Genomic DNA, 21,442 nt, shown 5'->3' with positions numbered 1-21,442 from the left:
CGGTTTGAGAATCTGACATTTGTGACTAACATGTATGTAATTTCCTTTCATCTTACTTACAGTGCCTCCCAAACCTGCAGTTCCATTCATGTAGGGAACCGTGAATCGATCAATGAATTGCATGATCACAGCACAGCATCGACCGATCCATTTCTTTACTAAATGCATACTACATAAGTAACATAACTCATAACCTACCTAGTACCTACAGACTACCTACAGTACATGCAATACCTGAATCCAATTTCAATCCTTGGTGACCAAAACGCGCGAGAGTTGAGGGTTTTAAATCGACATGTCAGCTTATGTGGAAATTAGCTGTCTGTGTATTTTATCTGCTTCGTCTTGCAGCCAAAGACGTGCTCTCCAAAAATAGGTAACTGATCTTAACGGTTAAGGGTCCCCTTGCAAGTCGAAGTCATGCTTAATATCCATACATACCTACCTACTTACCTACCTTTGCACATCCCTAGATAGCCGGGCCTGGAGATCATACATTGAAGTAGATGAAGGTGTGCCTATTCTTAGGACGAATGAGATCGGGGATCCGTTCGTTGTGATATTTCACGTAGATAATGTACTATCGCCGACCGTTACCGTCGCTTCGGCGCAACACAAGATGGTCTAGACTGTCTGTGTGTCTTAGATGGCTTGCCGTCGCCTCGTGTTCAATGTTCAATGTTCAATAATGTCTCAGACCGTTAAACATCAATGCTTTCGGTAGCAAGCTACAATGTACCTATGTACCATAGAAACAACATTGAATCCCTTCAATGTTCCTCAGAGGTCTTTGACATAGGCACCTACAATAATCAACTACCTGGAATGTAAGTCGCTACCAACGGTTATAAATCTGACTGACGCGGGCAACTTCAAATTCCCTCGACAACCACTATGTATGCAGGCACTCCTGCACGTTTATTGATGCCCACATAGTTATTAACTACAGTAAATGTATGTGGTTGATTCGTATCAATGGTATCATGATATTATATGTACTTACCCAAGTGGCTTCTTACTACGCCGTATGATACATATGTACATGTCACTATTGTAGGTATGTGCATACAGACCCGTTACGGCTGCAACTCACCAACAATCATGTACATGGCAGACCATGTATGTAGGTATGTAGGGCTTTGATAGGCCCACTAACCCACTTACCTACACCAATTGCCGGCCTCTCGTAAACGAAAATTGAGTGTTGATGTTGGCCGAAAATACGGCACGACAAATGATGCGGTGACTATTATTTGCTTTGCTTCTTTTCCTTATTCGAAATCGCCTAAGGTTAGGTTAATAGTATACGGCCTGTATAGAACGGCTGAACCAATATTGACGGGTAAACACCTCCTAACTTCTCAGCTAACTAGCATTACTAGTATCATGGATACTATGTAGGTAGGTTACATAGGTACCCGGCCACCCACTACTGGCAGCGGACGACTTCCGTTGTGGACTCCTTTATTCGCGCTTACAGCGTTAGACTACCTAGGTAGACAGCTCGTAATAGGCTTCCACATGAACTACATACATGTATCCCAAACTTCAAATCTGCAACCCGAGGGCTAACAGGCTACTAGATAGCCTTGTTCAATAGCTGCCAAGGCTCGAAAGCTCTTGGGTTTCTTGATCCATCGCTAGATTCGAACATAATCGGGTTCATGTTCGCCACGACATTGGTTGAAGTTTTGGATATCTGCCCCTTTGGGGTCATCATAGATTACGTACCTACTTTTTCTTACTGTCTATACCGCCATCGTCTTCTTTTTCCAAGCTTTCCCAAGCTTTTCCAAGCGACATAACTACCACTTAGTTCACACACCTACAAATTCAACATCATATCATAGATTTGTAGGTCGGTACCTAGGTATGTACGTGATGGGCTCTTACGGGGGGCAAGCAGTTGCGTGCATGTGAAATTCCCAGAGATTCAATAACTCTAGTCAAGCGGCGTAGCTCGATGTTCCAGATTGTTCTCCCGCAACTTACACCGTAACTACTAACTACATTACATTACCTACAGAATAGGGAATAGGTCATCCAGGCAAAAAAAAAAAAAAAAAAAAAAACCCAAAGATCCAGTGTTATTCTATTCGCACGGTAACTACCTGACCTAGCCAATTTTGTTAATAGAAAAGAAGAAAAATCTGTGGGCTGATTTCCATGCTAGTCGGATGATCCGGGCTTTTCCGGGTCGCTGTCGCGTTCAAGGATTCACGAAAGTAATATGTATGTACTATGTAGGTAATAGTGATGCCTACATGTATGTTCCCTATTACCATAACTAGCACAGAGTAATATCCCATATTCCCATGTTGAGATTGGATAGTAGATATAGTCTAGCAAGGGTTCGTCGCTTATATCCTATAGGCTGTGATAGACACTAGACTGCAGGAACAAGAGGCACAGCATCATGTAGCGCATAGTCTACCTGAGTCTAGGTTCAGCCTCAACTAATGCTACATTGTAAGTATCTAAGTAGGTAAGCAGGTTGCCTATGTAGGAATGCAGGAATAGACGAAGCCTCGATCTCCAATGTTGCCACTTCAAGCCTTGGGGACGATGGCGAAACTTGCTTGTTTTGATGATATCTAGCCGCCAAGTGTATAAACAAGCCTTTGAGTGATATTGCTTGTTTTCTAGGTTACGCGTTTTTCCTGGGATTGTTCTCTCGTCCATCGAGTTGTAATTTCCCTAACCAGATGTATTTGTGAACGAGCGAGCAAGCACGCAAGAGGACTGGCTTGCTATGTAATTTCTGAGTAGCCACCCCCAGACTGAATCAAACACAATGACCCCCTTTAGTCAAGCACGATAGGGCCAGAGGCATACATTCCTCCCCCTCCCAGCTGAGCCGCAGCACCTACACAAACACCAGGACTGTGGGCATCTTGGCTCATCGCATCAATCTCCATGCCATCATTGTCATTGTCATTATCATCACCATTATCATCGTCCGAGCTCGAGTCGTTGATCGTAACCACACTAGCATCTTTGACGAACAGACTTCGTCCCCCCAGGAATTCCACCTCGCTGTCACTTTGGTCGATCTCGCGTTTTCCGATATACTGCACATCGCTATCATAGTCCAACCCTCCCCCATATCCGTCGTGGTCAGACTCCTCATATTCACTGACAATATACTCCTCCTCCTCCTCCTCGTGCTCGGACTCCGAAGAAACCTCGTCGGCATCCGGCAACACCTGGTCGTTGTGTTCGAGCCACCGGCGGAGGTGCTTGAAGAGCGTGTGGACGACCAGCGGCGGAAACGCGTTCCCGATCTGCTTCTTCTGCTGCGGCCGTTGGAACCGCCAGTCCACCGGAAACCCCTGTAGAACGGCGTACTCCCGCGGCGTGAAGTCTCTCCGCCCGCTGTAATGATAGTTCCCCACGCCGCCGCCGCAGGTAATGGTGCGCGCGAGCGGGATGTCGGGGTTCCAGCGCGGCTTGTGCAGCCGCTTCAGCTTCCCCGGCTCGTGGAGATCGTCGTACGCCGCAGCATCTCGGGGGATTTTACGTAGCATCTGGCGGACCGTTCGGTAGGGCTTCTTCCCGTCTCCGGGCTTGGGCTCTCTAGAGTGCGTCGCGGCTGGGAAAGGGGGGAGCGGCTCGCCTGGACAGGAGCCGAGCATGACTAGACGTTGGCGCTGCGACGGCGCCCCCCATTCGAGCAGGTTGACCACCCGCCAACGGATTGAGTACCCGTGCTGCGTGAACCCGTGAATCAATGCGTTGAAGTAGAACTCGAACCGGGGATGTAGAATACCAAATGTTTGCTCCAATGTGAAAATGCGCGGGCGTAGAATCTTAACCAGCTCGTGACAAGAGAAGAGAATTGCGATGTTGGCCTCGTCGTCAACGCCTGGAGTGGTGTGGGCTGGGGACCAATATTGGCACGGCGGAGAGAGATGTAGCACGTCGACGCGGTAGGTGGAGGACCGCATGGATATGATGAAGTCGTACATGTTCTCCTGACGCAAGTCCACCTCGGGAAATTCTAGTCGGTAGGTGTTGCAAGCCCCAGGGGCATTGTCGCAACTTAGTTTAATACGAAAACCAGCCGATCGGGCACCACACGATGCTCCTCCAGCTCCGCAGAACATGTCGGCGAGGGAATATTGTTGGCCTGGCTTCTTGCGGGCCCATGTGATATCTGACATGTCATCTTGGACCTCAGGCACATCGACGTTAACCGTTGGCTTCAGGCCCTCTGGTTCCTCCGTGATGTAAGACCCGCCGAGTACCTTGCCCCCTCGCCAGGTATTGATCAGGTAAGAGCTAGAAGTACGGAACTTATCCCTAGGAACCTCCTCGGCAGTAATACGCGCCATGACGAACTCGTGAGGCGGCTTGTGATTCACACGCTTGAGAGTGTCGACCCATATACGCTTGCACTTCCAGCGGCATACAAGTGGCCCTGTTTCTTCCACCTCTGCAGTGTCGTGATAGATTCCGCCCTGGAACCGAAGCTCGGGAAACTCCTTGTTCGTGATGTGGCAGACTCGAGGTTTCTGTACCATATCGATGGAAACTTCGATTGCGGCCTGGTCCTCGTCGGGTCGAGTGTCGTCTTGGTCTACTTCGAGTATCATCGCAAGTTCGTTCCGTAGCCGTTGTAATCGCCCTCGTAGGTTTCTTGTGCGAGTCATCGGTAGGCCCCGTAGCACAGGGCCAGACTCGGTGATAATGATGAGTTTGATATAGAGAAACGAGGCTTGGTTGAGCTCGGGGATTGGAGTTATCTCTACTGTACTCCCACACTTTAGCTCCATGCCGTTATGTTTATAGCTGTCTACCAAGTAGTTGGGTAGTGTTATTGAAAGATTTCGCTTCGGAGGGATAACGGTGCGTGTTCTTCGCGGCAACTTTCCTACGATAGGCAGATCAACTGGCTCGGGTTTTGTCAAATCAATCACTTCGATCACCTGGGCAATTTCTGGTTCAAGCTTGATCTCGTTCTCTCTCTCCGCCTGGTCCGCTTCTTCGTCATATTGGTTTTGAGTGAGGTCGATCATGGCATGTCCTGTGAATGAAGGCATCTCTTGGAAGCGGCGCTCGATCGCCGCTTGCACGCTATCTGCTGATAGCTCCTCCTCTTCCCAGCCGCTCGACGATAGATCCATGATGTAACTCATGATGGCTGCTGAACTAGTTCTAGTAGTAAGAATTAGCAAGTTGTTGTATTATAGTATGATAGAAGCTTCTATACGTAGTGCTTGGGGAAACATCTAGTGCTTCAACGATGTAGGTTGAAGAAGAGGAGCAAGGAATATGGCACCTCTACTGACCACGATATGGAGTAACAAAATCTAGACTTGGAGTGACGAGACAAATCGGCAGCCTACCAAGAAAACCCCTGAAGTAAACTTGGAAGGTGGTAGATCGAATTAGGAAGAAAAGGCACAGAGAAGTAGACTATTTTCTCCATACAACACTAAATATCTAGGATGTCCCAGTGAGATTAACATCCCCATTCTATAGACCTAAGAGCACCAAGATATAGCATATTGATTTGTTAGAGAACGCCCCTCTTGCATGGCTGACGAGAAAGGGTTAAAGATTCTTATTGCGTGTTCGTAGTTGGTGTGAATTTCTGCCTAGAGGGTGACAGATAAAGGAGATGTGCCTGCCTTTCTAGCAAACACCAAAGAAGGCCTGATCAGGCAGAGAACGTGGACGTTTTGTTCCTATGAAATATAAAAGACAAAACGATAAAGGTAAGCTATCTATATACCTACAAACCTACTCTACATATAGAAGAAGCTATACGAGCCAAGGTAGTAGACGTCAAAAGCATTGATCGATATGATGGGTAAAGTAAGTTGTGCGATGTTGTTCAACTAGTTAAGACTAGAAGAGCTTACATGGAAGTGCACCCCTTAAGGGGTAGATGGAGTAAGGAGTTCAGCAGCCGTGGTCTGAAATAACTTATACAGGAAATATTCACATACTATTTCGGTGAGAATAGGAGTCGAGAGAGGGGAAAGTGTGAAGTTAGGCAGATGATGACTTGTCAGAAATCAAGTGAGTCATATCAAGCATAGATGTGAAGAGCTGTGAAGTCGGGACAAGGAGAGAAGAGGCTCCGAGCAAAAGCAAAAAGCAAAAAGGTCAACAAGGGGGGTGGGTGTCTCTGCTGACTAAAACTCTGATTCGTATACATAACTTCTACAAACTCCTGACTGTACCTAACGTATACAAAGAGCTGGGATAGTATCCTGTCGGGTCGTCAGGGGGCTATTGGTTTGAAGGTAACAATAGTCTGTATAATTGTTCAAGTGACTATTTATAGTAAGTTTGCTAACCTAGGTGGCCCATACGCCTCGCACTATTTTGCATTATCAAGAGTGATAGCTTGGAATATTCTTATGCTGCGCATCAAGCCTCGGGCAGGTTTACATCGCAGTTAAGCAGGGCTTTATTTTTTGTCACAATAATGAAATCATCACTCTCCATTTCGAAGTCCGAAGCCTGGATATCCTGGAATTCGAAATCGAAGTGTCGAGCAATGGTCGCGAGAGTAATGTATAGTTCGGCCCACGCAAGACTGGAGATTATAGAGTTGGGGCTCAAAGCTTCCTCCAGCTGACAAGTCTTTACCGCGCGTTATTAGTGATTTCCAGACCATAGTGGGCGCAGTCTTGGAAACTGTGTCCAGCGTAATGAGATTGATGCTATATCACCTGTTTAGCAACGCCGAGATCCTGCAACGTCTGCGCGCTGGGCTCGCGACGACAGCTGGTGCTAGTACGGCATCGTCTTCTTCTTCTTCTGAAGATGTTCTGTTGGAATTAAAAAGGCTAGAACAGCTCCCATACTTGACGTCCATTATCATGGAAGGGAAGCCAACTTGCCTGGATAAATCGGAAGAAGGTTGCAATGTTCTCGTCAACAAATCTCAATATGAGACTAACATCAATCGACTTGGACACTGTTAATCAGGGAATATGTTTGGCAACGCGCCAAGCGAAACCCGCGCTCTGGAGCATATATGTCGTGCCGATATTGAAGTCATCTTTATCTAGGCTTCCGCACGCTTTATTAAGGGTAATTTCACACGAGACATCCTGCGAAAGAGCGGCTACAGCAGCTCCCAAGTTGATGCTACTCCCAAGGCGCTGTGAGATCCGCATACATAGCTTGTTGATATTGCGGGAAATGAGGTCCTGTCGTGCAGTCACTGTAGCCTTGCTGAAGAAGTGATTCAGCGGCAAACGGCAATCTCTATGGAGTTCATGCTGAGGGGTGCTATTTACTGGCCCATTAGCGCCATAACTGTGATGTGCGTGCTACGGTAACGGACCAGATAGTCGAGCCATTGGCGGAGAATGCGTTGTATGTGAACTCATACTTATTCCAGCGCCCGTCTTGGCAGTAAGGCTTCTCGAAAAAACCGGGATCGCTGACGTGAAGTTCGTACGGGCTAATACGGACGATAGGCCCTGAGCCCAGACGAAAAGCAAATCAGAGGAGATATTTTGAAAGAGGAATTAAGTTTAAAAGGTCGATGACATGAATAAGTACCATAATTTCTATGCATTTCAGAGATTTTGAAGGTATACTGCCCCTTGCAGATGATGTCGTAGAAGCCCGAGCCAATAAAACAACACTGAAAATGCCACACGTTTAGACACTCCAAAAGGCTTGCATGTATGTTACACATGTCGGTTTCTGACATGTATCTCGGAACCCTTCTTTCTTTCTTTCTTTCTTTCTTTCTTTCGTTGATACGAGCAAGCGCGGAGCCGAAGCAGACCATGCGTACCTAGGTAGGTAGCTAATAACAATCATAACAAGGGAGACAACAGATGGAGTTGCCAAATATTCGCAGGGCAGTGAGTGCCCCTTCCAAGTCGAGCTCTCATTTCTCCCTACTTCTCAGCTCTTGAACTTTGAAGCTTTTCAACGTCTATCAAAACATATTTACCTGCTAGGCACTGTCTACCCGTGCTATCGCCATGGCCGACAAACACTTGTCCGGGCCGGACTCCTCGCCTGAAGCTGCCTCTGTGGTTGCCGAAAATGTAGGGTTTTTGTTTTGTTTTTGTGTTTTTGGGAGAAAGAGAGTTGCTGACTTGTTTACCTGGGATCAGGCCATTATAGCTGTCCAGGCTGGAATGATGTGCGAAAGAAAGAAGGAGATGGCACAAATACCAATCGGTCGGTGTTAGAAGAGGGGGAGAAGAGACTTTGAGGTGACACGCTGACGCGCTGCTGGCACTTTATTCGCTACCCTTGTCATTTATAGCGCGTCGCTCTTGGCAAAGAAGGGATACATACATAGCTGTAATACTTCAACTTGTCAAGTTAAATTTGTAGCCTGCAGCTTAGTCATCTAGGATATAGTTATCTAACCTAGAAACTACATAGTATCACAAGTCTCCGTCGATAACCGACGGATGCTACACTCTATAACCGGACTATTTCTATCAATGTATTATGTAAACTTCTTCCTCCACCAACGATTTCCGTCGGGGAAAGTTATCTCTCCTTCTCGGTTCGTCCACCTCAACTCAGTTACGATTCGCAGGCTGGTTAAAGGCAAATGCCAACTGTTACCGACGGTAGAATCATACTAGAATGAAACCTACCCGTAATTCACGTACTGCTGGTTCTGAACACGAGGTCCCACCCCAAGCAACCGTGCCTTCTGCTTCTGCTTCTTCTTCTTCTCCCAAGCCCGCAAAACGCCCGCGCCCCGTTACGGGGGAGAATCCGCCGGCTGAAGGATCCACCCCGAAAAGACGCCGCCGAGCATTTTCCTGTCTGTCGTGCCAGAAGTTGAAATGCAGATGCGAGTACGACCCTGGCACCCAGGCTTGTCACCGCTGCCAGACTTTGAGGTTAGCCGGAACCGGGGCTCTTGGCAGTTTCGAGCCGTTCGCAAAGCTCCGACTGACTGACTGACTGAACTGAACTGACTAACACGTCTTCGTGTGAAGAATTGAATGTTCGCTTCGTGGGGAGCATGTAGTATCTCCTCCAAATCCTAATCTCGACTACTCTAGCTCAAATGTGGAAGAAAGGTAACAGATAATTGAGTAGCATTTCTCCTATCTCTGTACCTGCTTACATGGGTACTTTTCCAGGTTACAGCGTTACGAAGAGGAACTCCAAGAGATCAAGAACAAGATCAAGGACCTGACGTCTAAGGGCCAGCCACACGATAATGATGAGGCTATACCCAGCAAAGGCGATGCCTATCTGGAGAACGCTTCGCGAGTATCCCACACGGAGCATGAGAATCCCGGTCCTGAGTATTTCTCGACCCCAGCTGACAAAGGTGCGCAAACTGCGCCGATTGTAGTGCTCAGATCGATATCGCAGCAGATAACAAGGGGCTATAGAAGACTACTAGGCCACATCAATATAGATCTTGTGCAGCTGCAGCTACTTGATGAACATACTGCGAATGAGCTGATTCAGCTGTAAGTTTAGGGATCCTGCTTGTCTGCCTGCCTGCCTGCCTAGGTAGAGGTACCTGTTCATCCCAATTGACCTACTAACTCGCCTCCAGCTTCTTCCGCTACCAAGGGCACAATCTCCTCGTATGCGGCGTCGATGACCTAAATATAGGCAGCGAAAACCGCAAGGTATCAGCCTTCTTGCACAGCGTATGCTGTCTGATCGGTATAGTCTACCGCGACGACATATGCGGGACCGCCATGCACAGGCAGATATACGAGCAAATCAGGATCACGCTTGGACAAGCTCTCCTATCTAGCCCGCTTAACCTCGAAGAGATCAATGCAGTGCTGATTATGAGCAACAATGCGAATAGCCCGAGCAGTGTGAGTAAGCAGTCGGGTTCTCTATGTACCACGCCATGTACCTACCGTATCTGAAATAAAACTTTCCGGCCTCTAACCAGTAATGATAGAACGGAGCTGAATATGTTGATAGCTGGCTGTTAACCGGCTACTGTGCCAAGCAAGCCATGCTCAGCATCAGCTTTTCAAAGATTGTGAACAACATCAAACAGGGCAGCTTGACGAGCGAAGACCACAAAGCCATTCACCTGTGGTCCAAGATATGCCTCCACCATCTCCAGTGAGTTCCTGGTACGCCGATCTTCCGTTCTGCTGACTTTTGGGACTTACATACCGACAGCTGGGCCGCTACAACGGGAAGGCCATCCATCATACCGAACCATTATATAACCCAATGCAACATCCTACTCAGCTTCTACCAGGCTACCATGCAAGACGGGATGCTGGTTGCCGAGATCATGCTCTACTCCACGCTGCACCAAAAGCTAGCTCACCAGTCGTACCTGGGTAACGGTGGTGAGTGCAAGGAGTTCTTGTCGTGGAAAGAGAAATGGAACCACTTGCTGGGTAAGTTGTACCTCAGTTTATACCAGTAGAACATACCCCCACTAACAAGTGATCCAGGGCTTCCAACCTCGTCCATGTTGAGAATAGGATACCACGCCGCCTGCCTCATCCTAGCCGTCAGGTCACTAGAAGAAGTCGGACAGGGGCTACGTCCTCGGGCCTTACTCTCGGAGACCAACGACGACAACACCAGCGACGACGAGAACCACGCACCACCACAGCTTCGAAGAACCACGAGCAATGACGGCAACGTCCTGCGCGCCAGCGCCTGCAAATACGCTATGATCGTCCTGCAGACGTTTCTCGAAATGCCGTCCTTCCTCATGGACGCAGTCCCAACCTGCACCTGTCTCTGCATCGGGTACTGCGCTCTCCTGCTAGCACATTACGAAGAGTCGCAGTCGAGGGTCTCGAACCAAGTGAGCATCGATCTGATCACGCGAGTCGACCAGTGGATCAAGACCTCGCCGGGCAAAGCTTGGTCTTTTAAGTACGGCACCCTGGCCAAACAAAAGATTGAGTCGCGAATCAACGGTAGGTCAAGCTCGACGACGGTGCCCCAGCCATCGGCGATGAGAGGACATCCGCATAGTCGGGATAATGTGAGTGCGCCAGTCGGTCCTGGTGAACACGGTATCCATGGGCCTGCCCATGAAGCTACGGAGTACCACGCAGGCGAAGCTTTCTCGGACCCTCAACACCATGAATCCGAGGCGATGTTTTCACTCGACATGTCTGAGCATGCGATATTTCCCAGCATGGAGGACTTCTTCGGTGGTGGTTTCTTGGATTTTATGGGATAAGGTCCGGTTATTACCTACCCAGTACGTAGCCAAATACCATTACTCACGAGCATCTAGTTAGACGTTGAGCCTGTGATAACTAAGTAAAGCCACAAAGATGCGATAATAGCATGTTGACTAGTTATTGGCTGTTGATTATCCACGATCTACCAACACTGGTAGACGTATCAGTCACCTTATCCTATTTTCAGAAGCAAAAGAAAGCAAAAATACCTTGTACCGCTGAAAGTGACTCCTTTTCAACGACCCCAGGAACGAATCCCATAACGCTCAAACATAAACACGAAGCCGCTGAAAACCCCATACTTTTCCTTCTTATGTATACTCATACCTGTCACCACACAGCATCCGGCTCTCCCCCATCCGTAGAGTCCGGTTCCAAAAGCACCCACCGGTCAATCTTCTCCTGCAGCCCCATCGACATAGGGTCCGCCTCGAACTCACCACAGGGCTCGACATCGCTGTCGTACAGGTCCCCCCTGGATACACGTGTCGTGTAGTTGGCGAGCGCCTGGTCAAACGCCGGCATCCGCGTGGCCGAAAAGCCCGCATGCTGCTCGTACATCGGGTCCGTCCACTCGCGGGGGTACAGGCACTCGAGGCACTTGGCGTCGTAGAGGGCGCGGCGCTCGAGGTACCAGAGGAGGGAGAAGATGTCCTTGTACAGGATCTGCGTTGCGAAGAAGGAGCCGTTCTTCTTGACCCGCGACCCCCAATCCGCCACGTCGCACCGCTTCACGAACCGGTACTGCCAGGGGCCCAGGCTGCCGTCCGCGTACTCCGCGAAGCGCAGCGGCAGCAGGATGTCCTTTTGTTCGAGGCGCCACTCGTCCATCGGCCGGTGCGCCGGCTTCACCACCGGGATAGTCTGCTCGTGCACCTTCCAGTAACCCCACACCTAGGGGATGGCGTCACGGTGGTCCGGAGGCACCAGCATCTGCGGTGGCGGCGGCGGGCCCGAGGTTTGCTGCGCCGGCCACATCCTCTGCAGCGGGATGTACAGCACCGCGCCGCCCGTGTTCCGCCGCGTTACTCTCTCGGACCGCCTCAGGTGCTCCAGCGTCATGAGCTCGACGCCCATCGTCTTGCCGAACTGCGGCACGTGCGGCAGCGCGGCGATGCAGACGGGGCTGAGGTTCTTGGGCGGGTCGGATCTCAGCTGCGCCTCGATGTACTCCGGGGGCGCGAAGCGGGAGCCCTCGGGGTTGTGGCGGCGGGGGCTGCGGCGGACGGGTGGAGTGTTGAAACCTCCGGGTGTGAGGCTTAGGTTCTCGATTTGGTAGTTCATGGCGGATATGAGATGTATTTCTTATACTAGTGATTGTATTGGAACGAATGAATATCTAGATAGCAGTATCTTATGTCTGTTGATAGTGAATGAAATTATTCGAAGTGGTAAATAGAAACATTGAAACCATAAGGGCAGTATTCCGATTTTGAAGTTAACGTTCAAGATAATGTTCAAAGTATCAGTGCCTACCTAGAGTACATACTACTAGTAGTAGTAGGTGGGTAACTAGATTCTCGGAAGCATCGTTGATATTGCCATACTTACCTACTCATCTTGCAATTGGCACCTTCTATTTTTACTATGCATTTCAGGGATTGAGTATGGCTTGCATCCGCTCGCGGCTTCCTCTCCCTGAGTCTATCAAGAGGTGATTTAAGCAGAAGGTCGTTCAACCTTGCGCGTATTGCTGGAAACATGTCTACCACCTACGTCCCTACCCTCTCTCGCACACACAAAAACATTGAACAGTCGTGTTCGTTCAAGTTCGTAATACACCGCCACGTCCCGCTGGCTACATTGCATGATCAACACAAAAGCGAAGTAAAGGAGGACGGGGATGTTTTGGGGATGAAGTGCATGACATAACAAGAAAGGCCCAGCAAGATAGATTTGTGGTTTGACATAAGTTAGATGATCAGCAACTTGATTCCTTCGGTGTCACTGCATTGCTTGGCCATGTTTTCTGTTCCTTACACACACGCGCACACAGCGTCGGTATCAAAGAGTTCAATGAGAAGGCATTTCGATTTGCTTGTTAAGGTTGGGTGCGCCTGTTCATGAATGGAATCCGCTCGGTAATGATTTGATGCATATAACTATCATCCTCGGTAGTTATTCTCCATGTCGATCTTTTTGGATTTGGCCTACCGACCTAGTTAGGTAGGTTTGCAACAGGACCCAAAACGTGCCAATGCGATATTGGTACATAACTACACGATGGATCGTCTTGACCGCCCCTTGGGTATATGAAAACGAATGCAGTGAACCAGGACTTTTGAGGGTTTGGAGTTGACCTACATATGTACCTAACTTACACATGTGAATATATGTAGGTATATGTAGGTATATGTAAGAATAGTAGGTAGTATATGTAGGGAGGTCAGTACTAGTACTAGTAGGTAACGTGTGAGTGTTTCTTGGAGATGAACTTCTTAAAGAATCTGAAACAATCCATCCGATTTGTGTACAAGACATGCAAAGCTTAAAACTTCAACAACTTAGGACGGCGGAGATGGCCGTTGAATTTAAAGTCTCGGTACCTACCTAACCTAGTTGAAAATGCAGTGTCAGTGTGTCACCAGTGGAGGTCCACTGTCAACCACTTGCCTAATTCGTCGCTAAACTAAACTGCATTGCACCGTAGCTTTGGAGACTGGGGGAGGCAGGGAAACATCCGGAGCGGCAGGAGCAAGCAGCAGAAAGTTAGCAAGCAAGAAATAGGCAGGAAGGAATAACAAAGCAGCCAGACATGTTGAAAGTTGAACCGTCTAAGAAGGAACTTCAGCCCCACGTGCGTGTCTAAGGAACAGAGGGAAAGGAAAAAAAAAAAAAAAAAAGAAAAAAAAAGAAGTCCTTTCCTCAAAGTAAACCGCCCCACTAAAATCTATTTCCTTTCGACTCATCCTAAGTCGCAACTTTAACTCGAGTCTTTTTCTTTTTTCGGTCCTCTTTTCTTAACTAGAAAAAAAAATCGCCCTTCACTTAGTGACCTAACCTATCTATCGACTACTATTTCGAACTTTCACAGTTTCTTCACACAATACTCCAATTTTTTCATATTTATCTCTCTCCCATACGATCTCCAACAATCTCAGACAGTCTCGGAATCCCAGTGACCATCCTATAGCAGTCAAAATGGTGGAGAAGGTCTACGTCACTTACAACGATGTAAGCAGATCTCATCTATCTCTCCTATTTACCCCGCGGTCCCCCTACTTCTATTGCAAGCCGGCGCAAAAACTGCTCGTAATGCCTATAAGAGAGCAAGTGTAAATATGTTACCAAAAGATAGCTTCTCTAACGGGATATTTGGCAACTTATAGGTGCATAAGCTATGCCAGGAGGCAGCGCCCAAGATATTGGAATCTTTCCAACCTCAACTTATAATCGCCATAGGCGGTGGTGGCTATGTGCCCGCGCGCATCCTGCGCTCTTTCTTAAAGCAGCCTGGCAGCCCTAACATTCCCATCCAAGCTATTGGTCTCTCTCTCTACGAACAACTGCCCGTCACGAACGCCTCAAATGTGAACGATGTCGTTCCAGACCAGATCGGAACCAAGGTCACCCGCACACAATGGCTGGACCTGAGCAGCCTCGGCGAGATGCAAAACTTGGTGGGAAAGCGCATCCTCATCGTAGACGAGGTTGACGACACGCGGACAACGCTGGAATACGCTGTCAAGGAGCTAGAGAAAGACGTCGAAGAGGCGCGTCAGAAGATGGGTGCTGGCCCGGAAAAGACAAAGTTCAGCATCTTTGTCTTACATGTAAGTTGCCACTTGGGGATTCGCCTCAACTCGGGCTTGGCGCAACGGATTGGGCGGATGCTGACAAACCGTATAGAACAAGGACAAGCCGAAGAAGGGCACATTGCCCGCGGATATGATAGACGAATCGCGATACCTAGCGGCCAGGACGATCGGCGATTTATGGATATGTTATCCATGGGAAGCCATAGATATCGATGAGCACGACGAACTGGCGCGTAAGCAACGGACCAACGGGAATGGTACCGCTTAGATCCGGGGGCGCGGAGTTGAGGGCATGGTTATGGTCTTTCCAGAGCGGGTAGATAGGGTAGACAGGGCGTGTTGATAGACACCCAGACACCAGGGGCACCTCGACACACGTCGAGGGTATACCTACTCGCCCTAATCCAAAATCCCAAAATCCTAGAATAAAATAAGACTGAGCAAACGTCCCGAGATACATCCTAGGGAGTAAACTCGAGCGTGATGATATCTTCTGGCGAATTGATTATATTGTCTCGACTCAGTCAGTGGGTATATAAAGAAGTAGTCCGTACGCCTTTCTCTTTCCCCCTTTTCCCACTTAACCCCCGAGGGTCCCCTCTTTATTATGTTTTTCCTTGAGCCTTTTTTCCTGCTTCATGAATTCCCGGATGCCTACAGGCACATTCTTGTACAGTTCATCATCCCAAAGATCCTTGGCAATCTTGGGACTGTCGGCCTTCTTTTTTAGATTTGTCTGCCAGTTCGTCTCACTGCCGCCACCGTCGTCATCCATGCTCATAGAAGTAGCGGGGACGGACAACCCTTCTTCCAAGCCCTCCTTGACTGCGCCTGGGATCGTGGGTGTCGGCGGCGACCGCTGAGCCTCCAGCGCCTTCTCGGCTCGCGCACTCGCAGACACCCACTCCTCCATGTCGTCGCGGAAGCGGTCCCAGACGCAGTTGACGCACCCGCTCATGCAGCAGTTGTCGGGCTCTTGGGGCCGCGGGGGGACTAAGACGCCGGCTATTAGCGTACTGTGGTTCCGGATGGCTTCGAGGCGCTCCGCCCGTTCGGCAGGGCCGGCGAGCGAGGAGCCGAAGATGATACGTGCCTTTTCCTGTGCTGTTGCGGGTTTTGAAGAGGTTTCTGGGCCAGATGCTGGGGCTGAGGCGGAGGCGGAGGACGAGGGTGGGGATGGGGATGCTTTCTTGGGAGGCGGCGACTTTTTCACGGTGGAGCGCGGCGACTTGGGGGACGAGGTAGGAGGCAGCTCGGGCTTCACCTCGGGAATCGGCTGTGGGCGGTTGAGCACGGCTTCGTAGTAGAGCCCAAGCGGCATTGCTTGGTGCGGGGATTCGCCAGGTGTGCCTCCGGGGAGTCGTGCTCCGCTCGAGTAGAAGGCACGAGGGGAGGTGTGGAATTGCTGTCGCGCGAGCGAACCGAGCCGCGAGGCGTTTATCAAGGGTTTGGTGTTGAGGGGCATTGCGCCGGTTGTATCATGTATGTCTTCTAGAGAGAAAATGTAGAATTTATGATAATAAAGATAGGTAGGTAAATGTGGAGGTTAGATGGTAGTATATTTCAATGAAGATCTAAAATGCGACGGATAAAGAATTGGGGGAATAGACGAGATTGGAACCTAATATGAATGAATGCACTTTGAGTTTTCCGGGTTCAGGGAAATTTCGGTTGGATTTCGGCCTTCACGTCATGGGCAAATACATATGGATATGTACATATTAATTATATTGGGTTGGGGGGCAATCTGCAACGAGTAGCAGCTGCATGATGTCACGTGGTGAATTTATTGGGCGGACTGAGGGTGGGACTGCGGGATTACGCAGGAGCCATTTTACTGTAAGGAGTGACAGTTGAAAAAAATAAAAATAAAATAACAGATAAGATAAGCTAAGGAAGGAAGCTTGATCTTAGGCGCGTCAACACCAAACTTATACACACCTTAAGACGCGTCTTTATAGACATGTTTCAACAGCAGCATATATCATATATGTAAAGTTTCAAAGTGGAAAAAGCGAAGGACATCGGATCTTGTCAATCAATTGGATTGCTGGATTAGAATTGATTCCTAAATAAATTAGTTTGGACTTTGGACTCGGAATTGCGTGCAATACAGCCCTGGGCAGAATACTACGCAGATTCTAGGCTAAATCGAGCTGAAGCGGGACAAAACAAACATACCAAAATTATCCGAGTCTAGGTTGACAATACAGCAACGTGAAGACTAGTTCAGGTAGTCAACATTCAACCACTCACCTAGGTTTATAATCGAAGACGCTATGGTATGAAAAGGATATAAAAGTAGCCCGAGAACTTCATGGACTCCTCGGCGCCTAAGAGGCGAAAAACATCGCCCACCACCAACATCCCCGTAGGCGCTTCGACTATACCGCCCTCAGACGAGCCAAATAAACGACCTACACGACGACAGATCCAGTCTTTCGCATCACCAACCAAGGCTAGTCTTGCGCGATCACATCCTGACATCTTGGAGAGAAGGAATGCCTCCCAAGTGCGATCTTCCAACGATACACTCCCTGCGCCAGAAATCAATACTGGAACAGGCGATAGAAATGATGCCGCCTTTCAGGGAGAATCGAGCATCCCGCCACTAGGAGACAATGCAGCAGCAAACAATCGTAATGCACAACAAGAGCAAACTCCCTCAGTCGATTGGCCCGCCAGTCCGGTTCGACGCGTTACTGGAGCTATGGCCTCTAGACCGCGAAGAACACCGAATAAGCCTTCACCACGCCCTTTACCACGACCTTCGGGAGAAGAAGAAGAGTTGATAAATCCATTTCGAGGTCGAGTGTTGCGACGTTCACCCGCTCCTGGTAGTGGTGCGCCGGAGCCGGAAGAGCCAGAACTCCCACCAACTCCAACACAAGTAGGCTTATCGGACCCGGCCTCGATCCAAACTTCTCCTGTGGGCATTCACAATACACCTACTAGACGTCCCAGGAGAAGTAGGGCATTAGCCGAGAGGATTAAGAGTTCTCCGCTCAAACAGCCACCTGTCTTTCCTGGAGGATTCACCAACTTGGAATTTACCAAGGAATCTACGCGGGAAGAATCTCCATTACGGACAGTACAAAGAGCACTCAGAGCGCAGCCCCAGAAACGGAAAAGAAGGCGGAAGTCACATCCGGCTCGTAATATTGAGGAACTAGACCCTCTAGCTGAGAGGAAAGGACTACGAGACTCACTGCTTGCGGAGATCGCTAGCTTGAAGTCGGACTTGACCCTAGCTATCCAAGAGAATGATCGGTTATATCAAGTACAGCAGTCAGGGCGAGCTAGTTCGACATTGAAGGTGCCTGGAGACAAGGATGGTCTTCTCGATTTACTACGTCGGCATGCATTACCCCCTGAAAAGGAGACGCCTCCTCACCCGTCACAAGACTGGCTTGAAGTTGCTTTGAATCCCATTTCATTCCTCCCGTTCAGTAAAACGAACCCTTCGCTTCCATCCTTATTTGCTCCCCAGCAGGATCACGTGGAAGAGAAAAGTGAGGAGCTGCCGATTTCCCACCATCCGGTATCCATGACGGCAGAGGAGGAATTGCCTTATCTGCAAGTTTTTACCCCCTTAGCTTTTACCTCGACTATATCGATCGTACCCCGAGACGATCTGGCACACCTGGGGCCACCCTTGCAAAAACATACCATCTCGGCTTCATCGGTACCTCCAGGTTTATTTGCCGCCAAGATCGAAATGACGGTCAACACGAAAACACTAGCGATTGCCGAGTTGAGCGTGCCCCGCCTCGAACCAACTGCGGCCGGCGAGTTGGGCCCATTTGTAGAGAAGGTTGTCCAGGGCACAAGCACCAGCGCCCTGACGAGGAATGTCAGCGTCGTGACTTGGGCGATGAGCGAATGGGTTCGTGTTGCTACAAAAAGAGCCCGATTCTGGTGCGCCGTTGCGAGGGAACTGGGTACCCGTGAAGGCCTAGCGAAGTGCGCCAAGAAGATGAGAAAAGGTCCGAAGAGGAAAGGTCGTCCAGGCCGACCACCTCTCGTGGACGAGGATGGCGAGGATGGCGATGGGCTTGAGGCGCAAGCCGGTAATAAGGGTAAACTGCGCTTCAGCAAATCAGACCTGCTACCTAACCTGGGGAGGACCAGTTTCGACTTGGAGATGTCAGACCCTGACGACCCGGATGAAATACCGAACGTTCGCATCCAATGGCGCATCGACTTTGACTGGACGGGAGAAGCGCAGAGCAAGATGGGGTTACTGGTTGGGGCACCAGCGAAATGTAAGTCTCCCTGTCCCATGCTGGTTATCAATAAACATGCAACCTTGTCAGGGAAAACAAATCTAACTAATATATCTAGGGCACGGCCACGATACCAGGGGTAGCTTAACCAGTATACCGGATGTGTTTGACAAGTTGATCCAGGAGAATAGGGAACCGATGGAAGCACTGAGAACGGTAGTCGCATTACTGGTCGGGGAAGGATGAAGATGAAAAATGAAGCAGGTACCTAGCATCAAGTGTGCCGACGTAACACCTACCTACCTACCTACCTACTTGTATTAGGCTATGTATACCACCGTGTATGAAGGTGTCAAGACACATCCATTGAAATGGGATTTTGAAAATCAATCGGGGGTTTATGGATAGCTGAACCAGTCAGACTTGGCTGATATTGCTAGCAATGCTTATGCCCTCGCCCGAGCCTAATGCGAGCTTGTGTCGGCTTGAGCTTGGAGCTTGGAGCTATAGGAGTCAATCACACTGGTTGAGTGGATTCGATAGGACAAGCTACATACCTACATAATAGCCACGATGAACTCACTCTAATCCAATTCAAATCCAAGCAAGCATGCTTATGCCATGGAAGTTTACGCGTGCCATTGATTTCAGGTAGGTATTGATATATTTGTAACCTGCTCGTTCGTTCAAAGCGTATGTAGCATCTACTATTAATTAGGTAGGTAGGGTTGGTGCAGAGTTACTACTACGTCACAAGCTTGACGATCGATCAATCGATTTTGATTACTCCTCGTCGCCTTCGTAGCCAGTCAGCCAGTCAGCCAGCCCGTAGGCCTCTTTACGATCAATTGACTGCCCTCAACTTTGAAACCATTTGTATCTATATATCTGTAGGTATTAGGTATAGACCGGACGAGCCTCAATCACTAACTAACTAACTAACTAACAAGCTAGCTAACGAATTCACTGCTTCCTTCCGCCCTAAAAGATGCGAATCTAATCGACGTCGACGCCCAGACGACGGAGGTCCGTCTTGGCCAGCTCGATCTCGGCCACGATCTCCTTGTGGGCCTCGGGCACGTCGTGGAAGGTCATGACGTTCCAGCCTAGGCGGAAGAGGAGGTACGCGCCGAAGGAGACGAGGGCCCAGAAGGGGAGCTGTGTAGAGGGTTCGGGGTTAGTTGTTATCTTGGGGTCTTGATATGAAGGGTGCGAGTGGATGGGAAGGTGGACGTACAACAGGGACGATCTCGGTCTGGACAAGCTCGGGGAGAGGGACGAGCTGAAGGTATAAGGCCAGGTAGAGCTATAGTATAGTAAGAATGGCGATTAGTATATTACTCCTAAATCCACAAAGGAGTGGCAATATCGAGGACAGTATCGACATACAGAAGTAACGAGAAGGCCGAGGGAAATGGTCTGCTGAGCGCGCGTCATGATGGGCAGCGATTTGTTGCGGTGCGGTGCGGTTCTGCTTCGTATTGCTATGCGACTTCGGATTTTAGATTCTTGTTAATTTCGACACGCTCTTTTTCCTTTGCTTCTGTTAGGAATTGAGACGGATTTGTTATTGAAATGAGCGACTTTAAGGTAGGTAAGGTAATTAATTGAGGCTTGGGTATTGAGAGATTTGTCGTTGAGGTCGAGGTCGAGGTCGAGGTTGCAGTTGCGGTTGAGGTGGACAGAAAAAGAATATAATTTATTTAATAATTTATTTAGTTAATAATTTATCGTTGCGCGTCTCTCGCTCGCGGACACATGTCACTCTCAATTGAGCGTGGGTTTCTCTTAGTAGGGTATTTGCATATGTAGCTGATACTCTATGCATATAAAGGGAGGTATGTAGTTAATGCATTAATCAGCAATTGTTACATTCTGCACTTCATCAAACTTCTTTTTTTCTTTCCTTTTTTTTCCTTTTTCTTTTTTCTTTTTCAAATTATTCTAAAGTCAAAGTTCACTTGATCGCGTAATTTATTTCTTGATATCGCCAGATATACACATATAAAGGGTTCGATGACTAGATACAGCTGAAAAGGAAGAAGTAACATAACACCATCTCTAAAATACCCCTTTTCCCCACCCCTATCCTCTCGAGACTCCAAACTCAAGACTCAAGACTCAAGACTCAAAATCTAAGATATATCTATCAAGCCTTCTCAAGCAGGCAACCGGGAAATCTCAAAATATGCCTTCATGTAACCCTGCATTGTCTTCAAATGCCGATTATTGATCCCAAAGCTGCATGAATATATACCTACCCAGACGCACATCAGGCTCTGTACCCCCATATAGGGGCCAATATAGGGGG

The 21,442-nt window shown here is 48.8% G+C and overlaps 7 protein-coding genes across 7 annotated transcripts; 3 read left to right on the top strand and 4 right to left on the bottom strand.

Annotated features, from left to right (window-relative positions):
* Positions 1 to 2,265: 2,265 nt before the first annotated feature.
* On the bottom strand, positions 2,266 to 5,820 carry GGS25DRAFT_347879 (S-adenosyl-L-methionine-dependent methyltransferase). Its single transcript, XM_049258015.1, has 2 exons — positions 5,213 to 5,820; positions 2,266 to 5,157 (listed from the first exon to the last, which is right to left on the bottom strand). The coding sequence occupies exon 2, from the start codon at positions 5,136 to 5,138 to the stop codon at positions 2,805 to 2,807; it is 2,334 nt and encodes a 777-aa protein (XP_049116113.1). The 5' UTR covers positions 5,139 to 5,157; positions 5,213 to 5,820; the 3' UTR covers positions 2,266 to 2,804.
* A 2,763-nt stretch (positions 5,821 to 8,583) lies between these two features.
* Positions 8,584 to 11,143, top strand: GGS25DRAFT_523237 (uncharacterized protein; the record flags this gene model as incomplete). The annotated part of the gene is made up of 7 exons (XM_049264387.1): positions 8,584 to 8,882; positions 8,946 to 9,029; positions 9,093 to 9,431; positions 9,521 to 9,794; positions 9,884 to 10,053; positions 10,114 to 10,340; positions 10,398 to 11,143. The coding sequence occupies 7 exons, from the start codon at positions 8,584 to 8,586 to the stop codon at positions 11,141 to 11,143; spliced, it is 2,139 nt and encodes a 712-aa protein (XP_049116112.1).
* A 334-nt stretch (positions 11,144 to 11,477) lies between these two features.
* On the bottom strand, positions 11,478 to 12,431 carry GGS25DRAFT_523236 (uncharacterized protein; the record flags this gene model as incomplete). The annotated part of the gene is made up of 2 exons (XM_049264386.1): positions 11,478 to 12,041; positions 12,075 to 12,431. 2 exons carry the CDS (start codon positions 12,429 to 12,431, stop codon positions 11,478 to 11,480), a joined length of 921 nt encoding a protein of 306 aa, XP_049116111.1.
* A 1,857-nt stretch (positions 12,432 to 14,288) lies between these two features.
* GGS25DRAFT_523235 (PRTase-like protein) lies at positions 14,289 to 15,173 on the top strand (the record flags this gene model as incomplete). Its single annotated transcript, XM_049264385.1, has 3 exons — positions 14,289 to 14,321; positions 14,477 to 14,920; positions 14,997 to 15,173. 3 exons carry the CDS (start codon positions 14,289 to 14,291, stop codon positions 15,171 to 15,173), a joined length of 654 nt encoding a protein of 217 aa, XP_049116110.1.
* A 119-nt stretch (positions 15,174 to 15,292) lies between these two features.
* On the bottom strand, positions 15,293 to 16,679 carry GGS25DRAFT_347792 (oxidoreductase-like protein). The gene has a single exon (XM_049258014.1). The coding sequence runs from the start codon at positions 16,368 to 16,370 to the stop codon at positions 15,486 to 15,488; it is 885 nt and encodes a 294-aa protein (XP_049116109.1). The 5' UTR covers positions 16,371 to 16,679; the 3' UTR covers positions 15,293 to 15,485.
* Positions 16,680 to 16,803: 124 nt separating this feature from the next.
* GGS25DRAFT_497147 (uncharacterized protein) lies at positions 16,804 to 19,448 on the top strand. The gene is made up of 2 exons (XM_049261597.1): positions 16,804 to 19,170; positions 19,250 to 19,448. The coding sequence occupies exons 1-2, from the start codon at positions 17,223 to 17,225 to the stop codon at positions 19,375 to 19,377; spliced, it is 2,076 nt and encodes a 691-aa protein (XP_049116108.1). The 5' UTR covers positions 16,804 to 17,222; the 3' UTR covers positions 19,378 to 19,448.
* A 284-nt stretch (positions 19,449 to 19,732) lies between these two features.
* Positions 19,733 to 20,893, bottom strand: GGS25DRAFT_497146 (dolichol-phosphate mannosyltransferase subunit 3). Its single transcript, XM_049261596.1, has 3 exons — positions 20,521 to 20,893; positions 20,369 to 20,437; positions 19,733 to 20,289 (listed from the first exon to the last, which is right to left on the bottom strand). Exons 1-3 carry the CDS (start codon positions 20,566 to 20,568, stop codon positions 20,128 to 20,130), a joined length of 279 nt encoding a protein of 92 aa, XP_049116107.1. The 5' UTR covers positions 20,569 to 20,893; the 3' UTR covers positions 19,733 to 20,127.
* Positions 20,894 to 21,442: the final 549 nt, after the last annotated feature.

Source organism: Hypoxylon fragiforme, assembly GCF_022984875.1.
Source record: "Hypoxylon fragiforme strain CBS 206.31 chromosome Unknown GGS25scaffold_6, whole genome shotgun sequence".
Lineage (NCBI taxonomy): Eukaryota > Fungi > Ascomycota > Sordariomycetes > Xylariales > Hypoxylaceae > Hypoxylon > Hypoxylon fragiforme.
The sequence above is the reverse complement of the archived record's forward strand: the minus strand, read 5'-3'. Positions and strand labels throughout refer to the sequence as shown.

Bases quoted from the DNA above. Each gene is read 5' to 3' on its own strand.
- GGS25DRAFT_497146 (XM_049261596.1), bottom strand. From the start codon at position 20,568: ATGACGCGCGCTCAGCAGACCATTTCCCTCGGCCTTCTCGTTACTTCT. The intron at 20,438-20,520 runs GTATGTCGATAC...ACTATACTATAG, and splicing joins TCGGCCTTCTCGTTACTTCT to CTCTACCTGGCCTTATACCT. The intron at 20,290-20,368 runs GTACGTCCACCT...CCCTCTACACAG, and splicing joins AGACCGAGATCGTCCCTGTT to CTCCCCTTCTGGGCCCTCGT.
- GGS25DRAFT_497147 (XM_049261597.1), top strand. From the start codon at position 17,223: ATGGACTCCTCGGCGCCTAAGAGGCGAAAAACATCGCCCACCACCAAC. The intron at 19,171-19,249 runs GTAAGTCTCCCT...TAATATATCTAG, and splicing joins GGTTGGGGCACCAGCGAAAT to GGCACGGCCACGATACCAGG.
- GGS25DRAFT_347879 (XM_049258015.1), bottom strand. From the start codon at position 5,138: ATGAGTTACATCATGGATCTATCGTCGAGCGGCTGGGAAGAGGAGGAG.
- GGS25DRAFT_347792 (XM_049258014.1), bottom strand. From the start codon at position 16,370: ATGCCCCTCAACACCAAACCCTTGATAAACGCCTCGCGGCTCGGTTCG.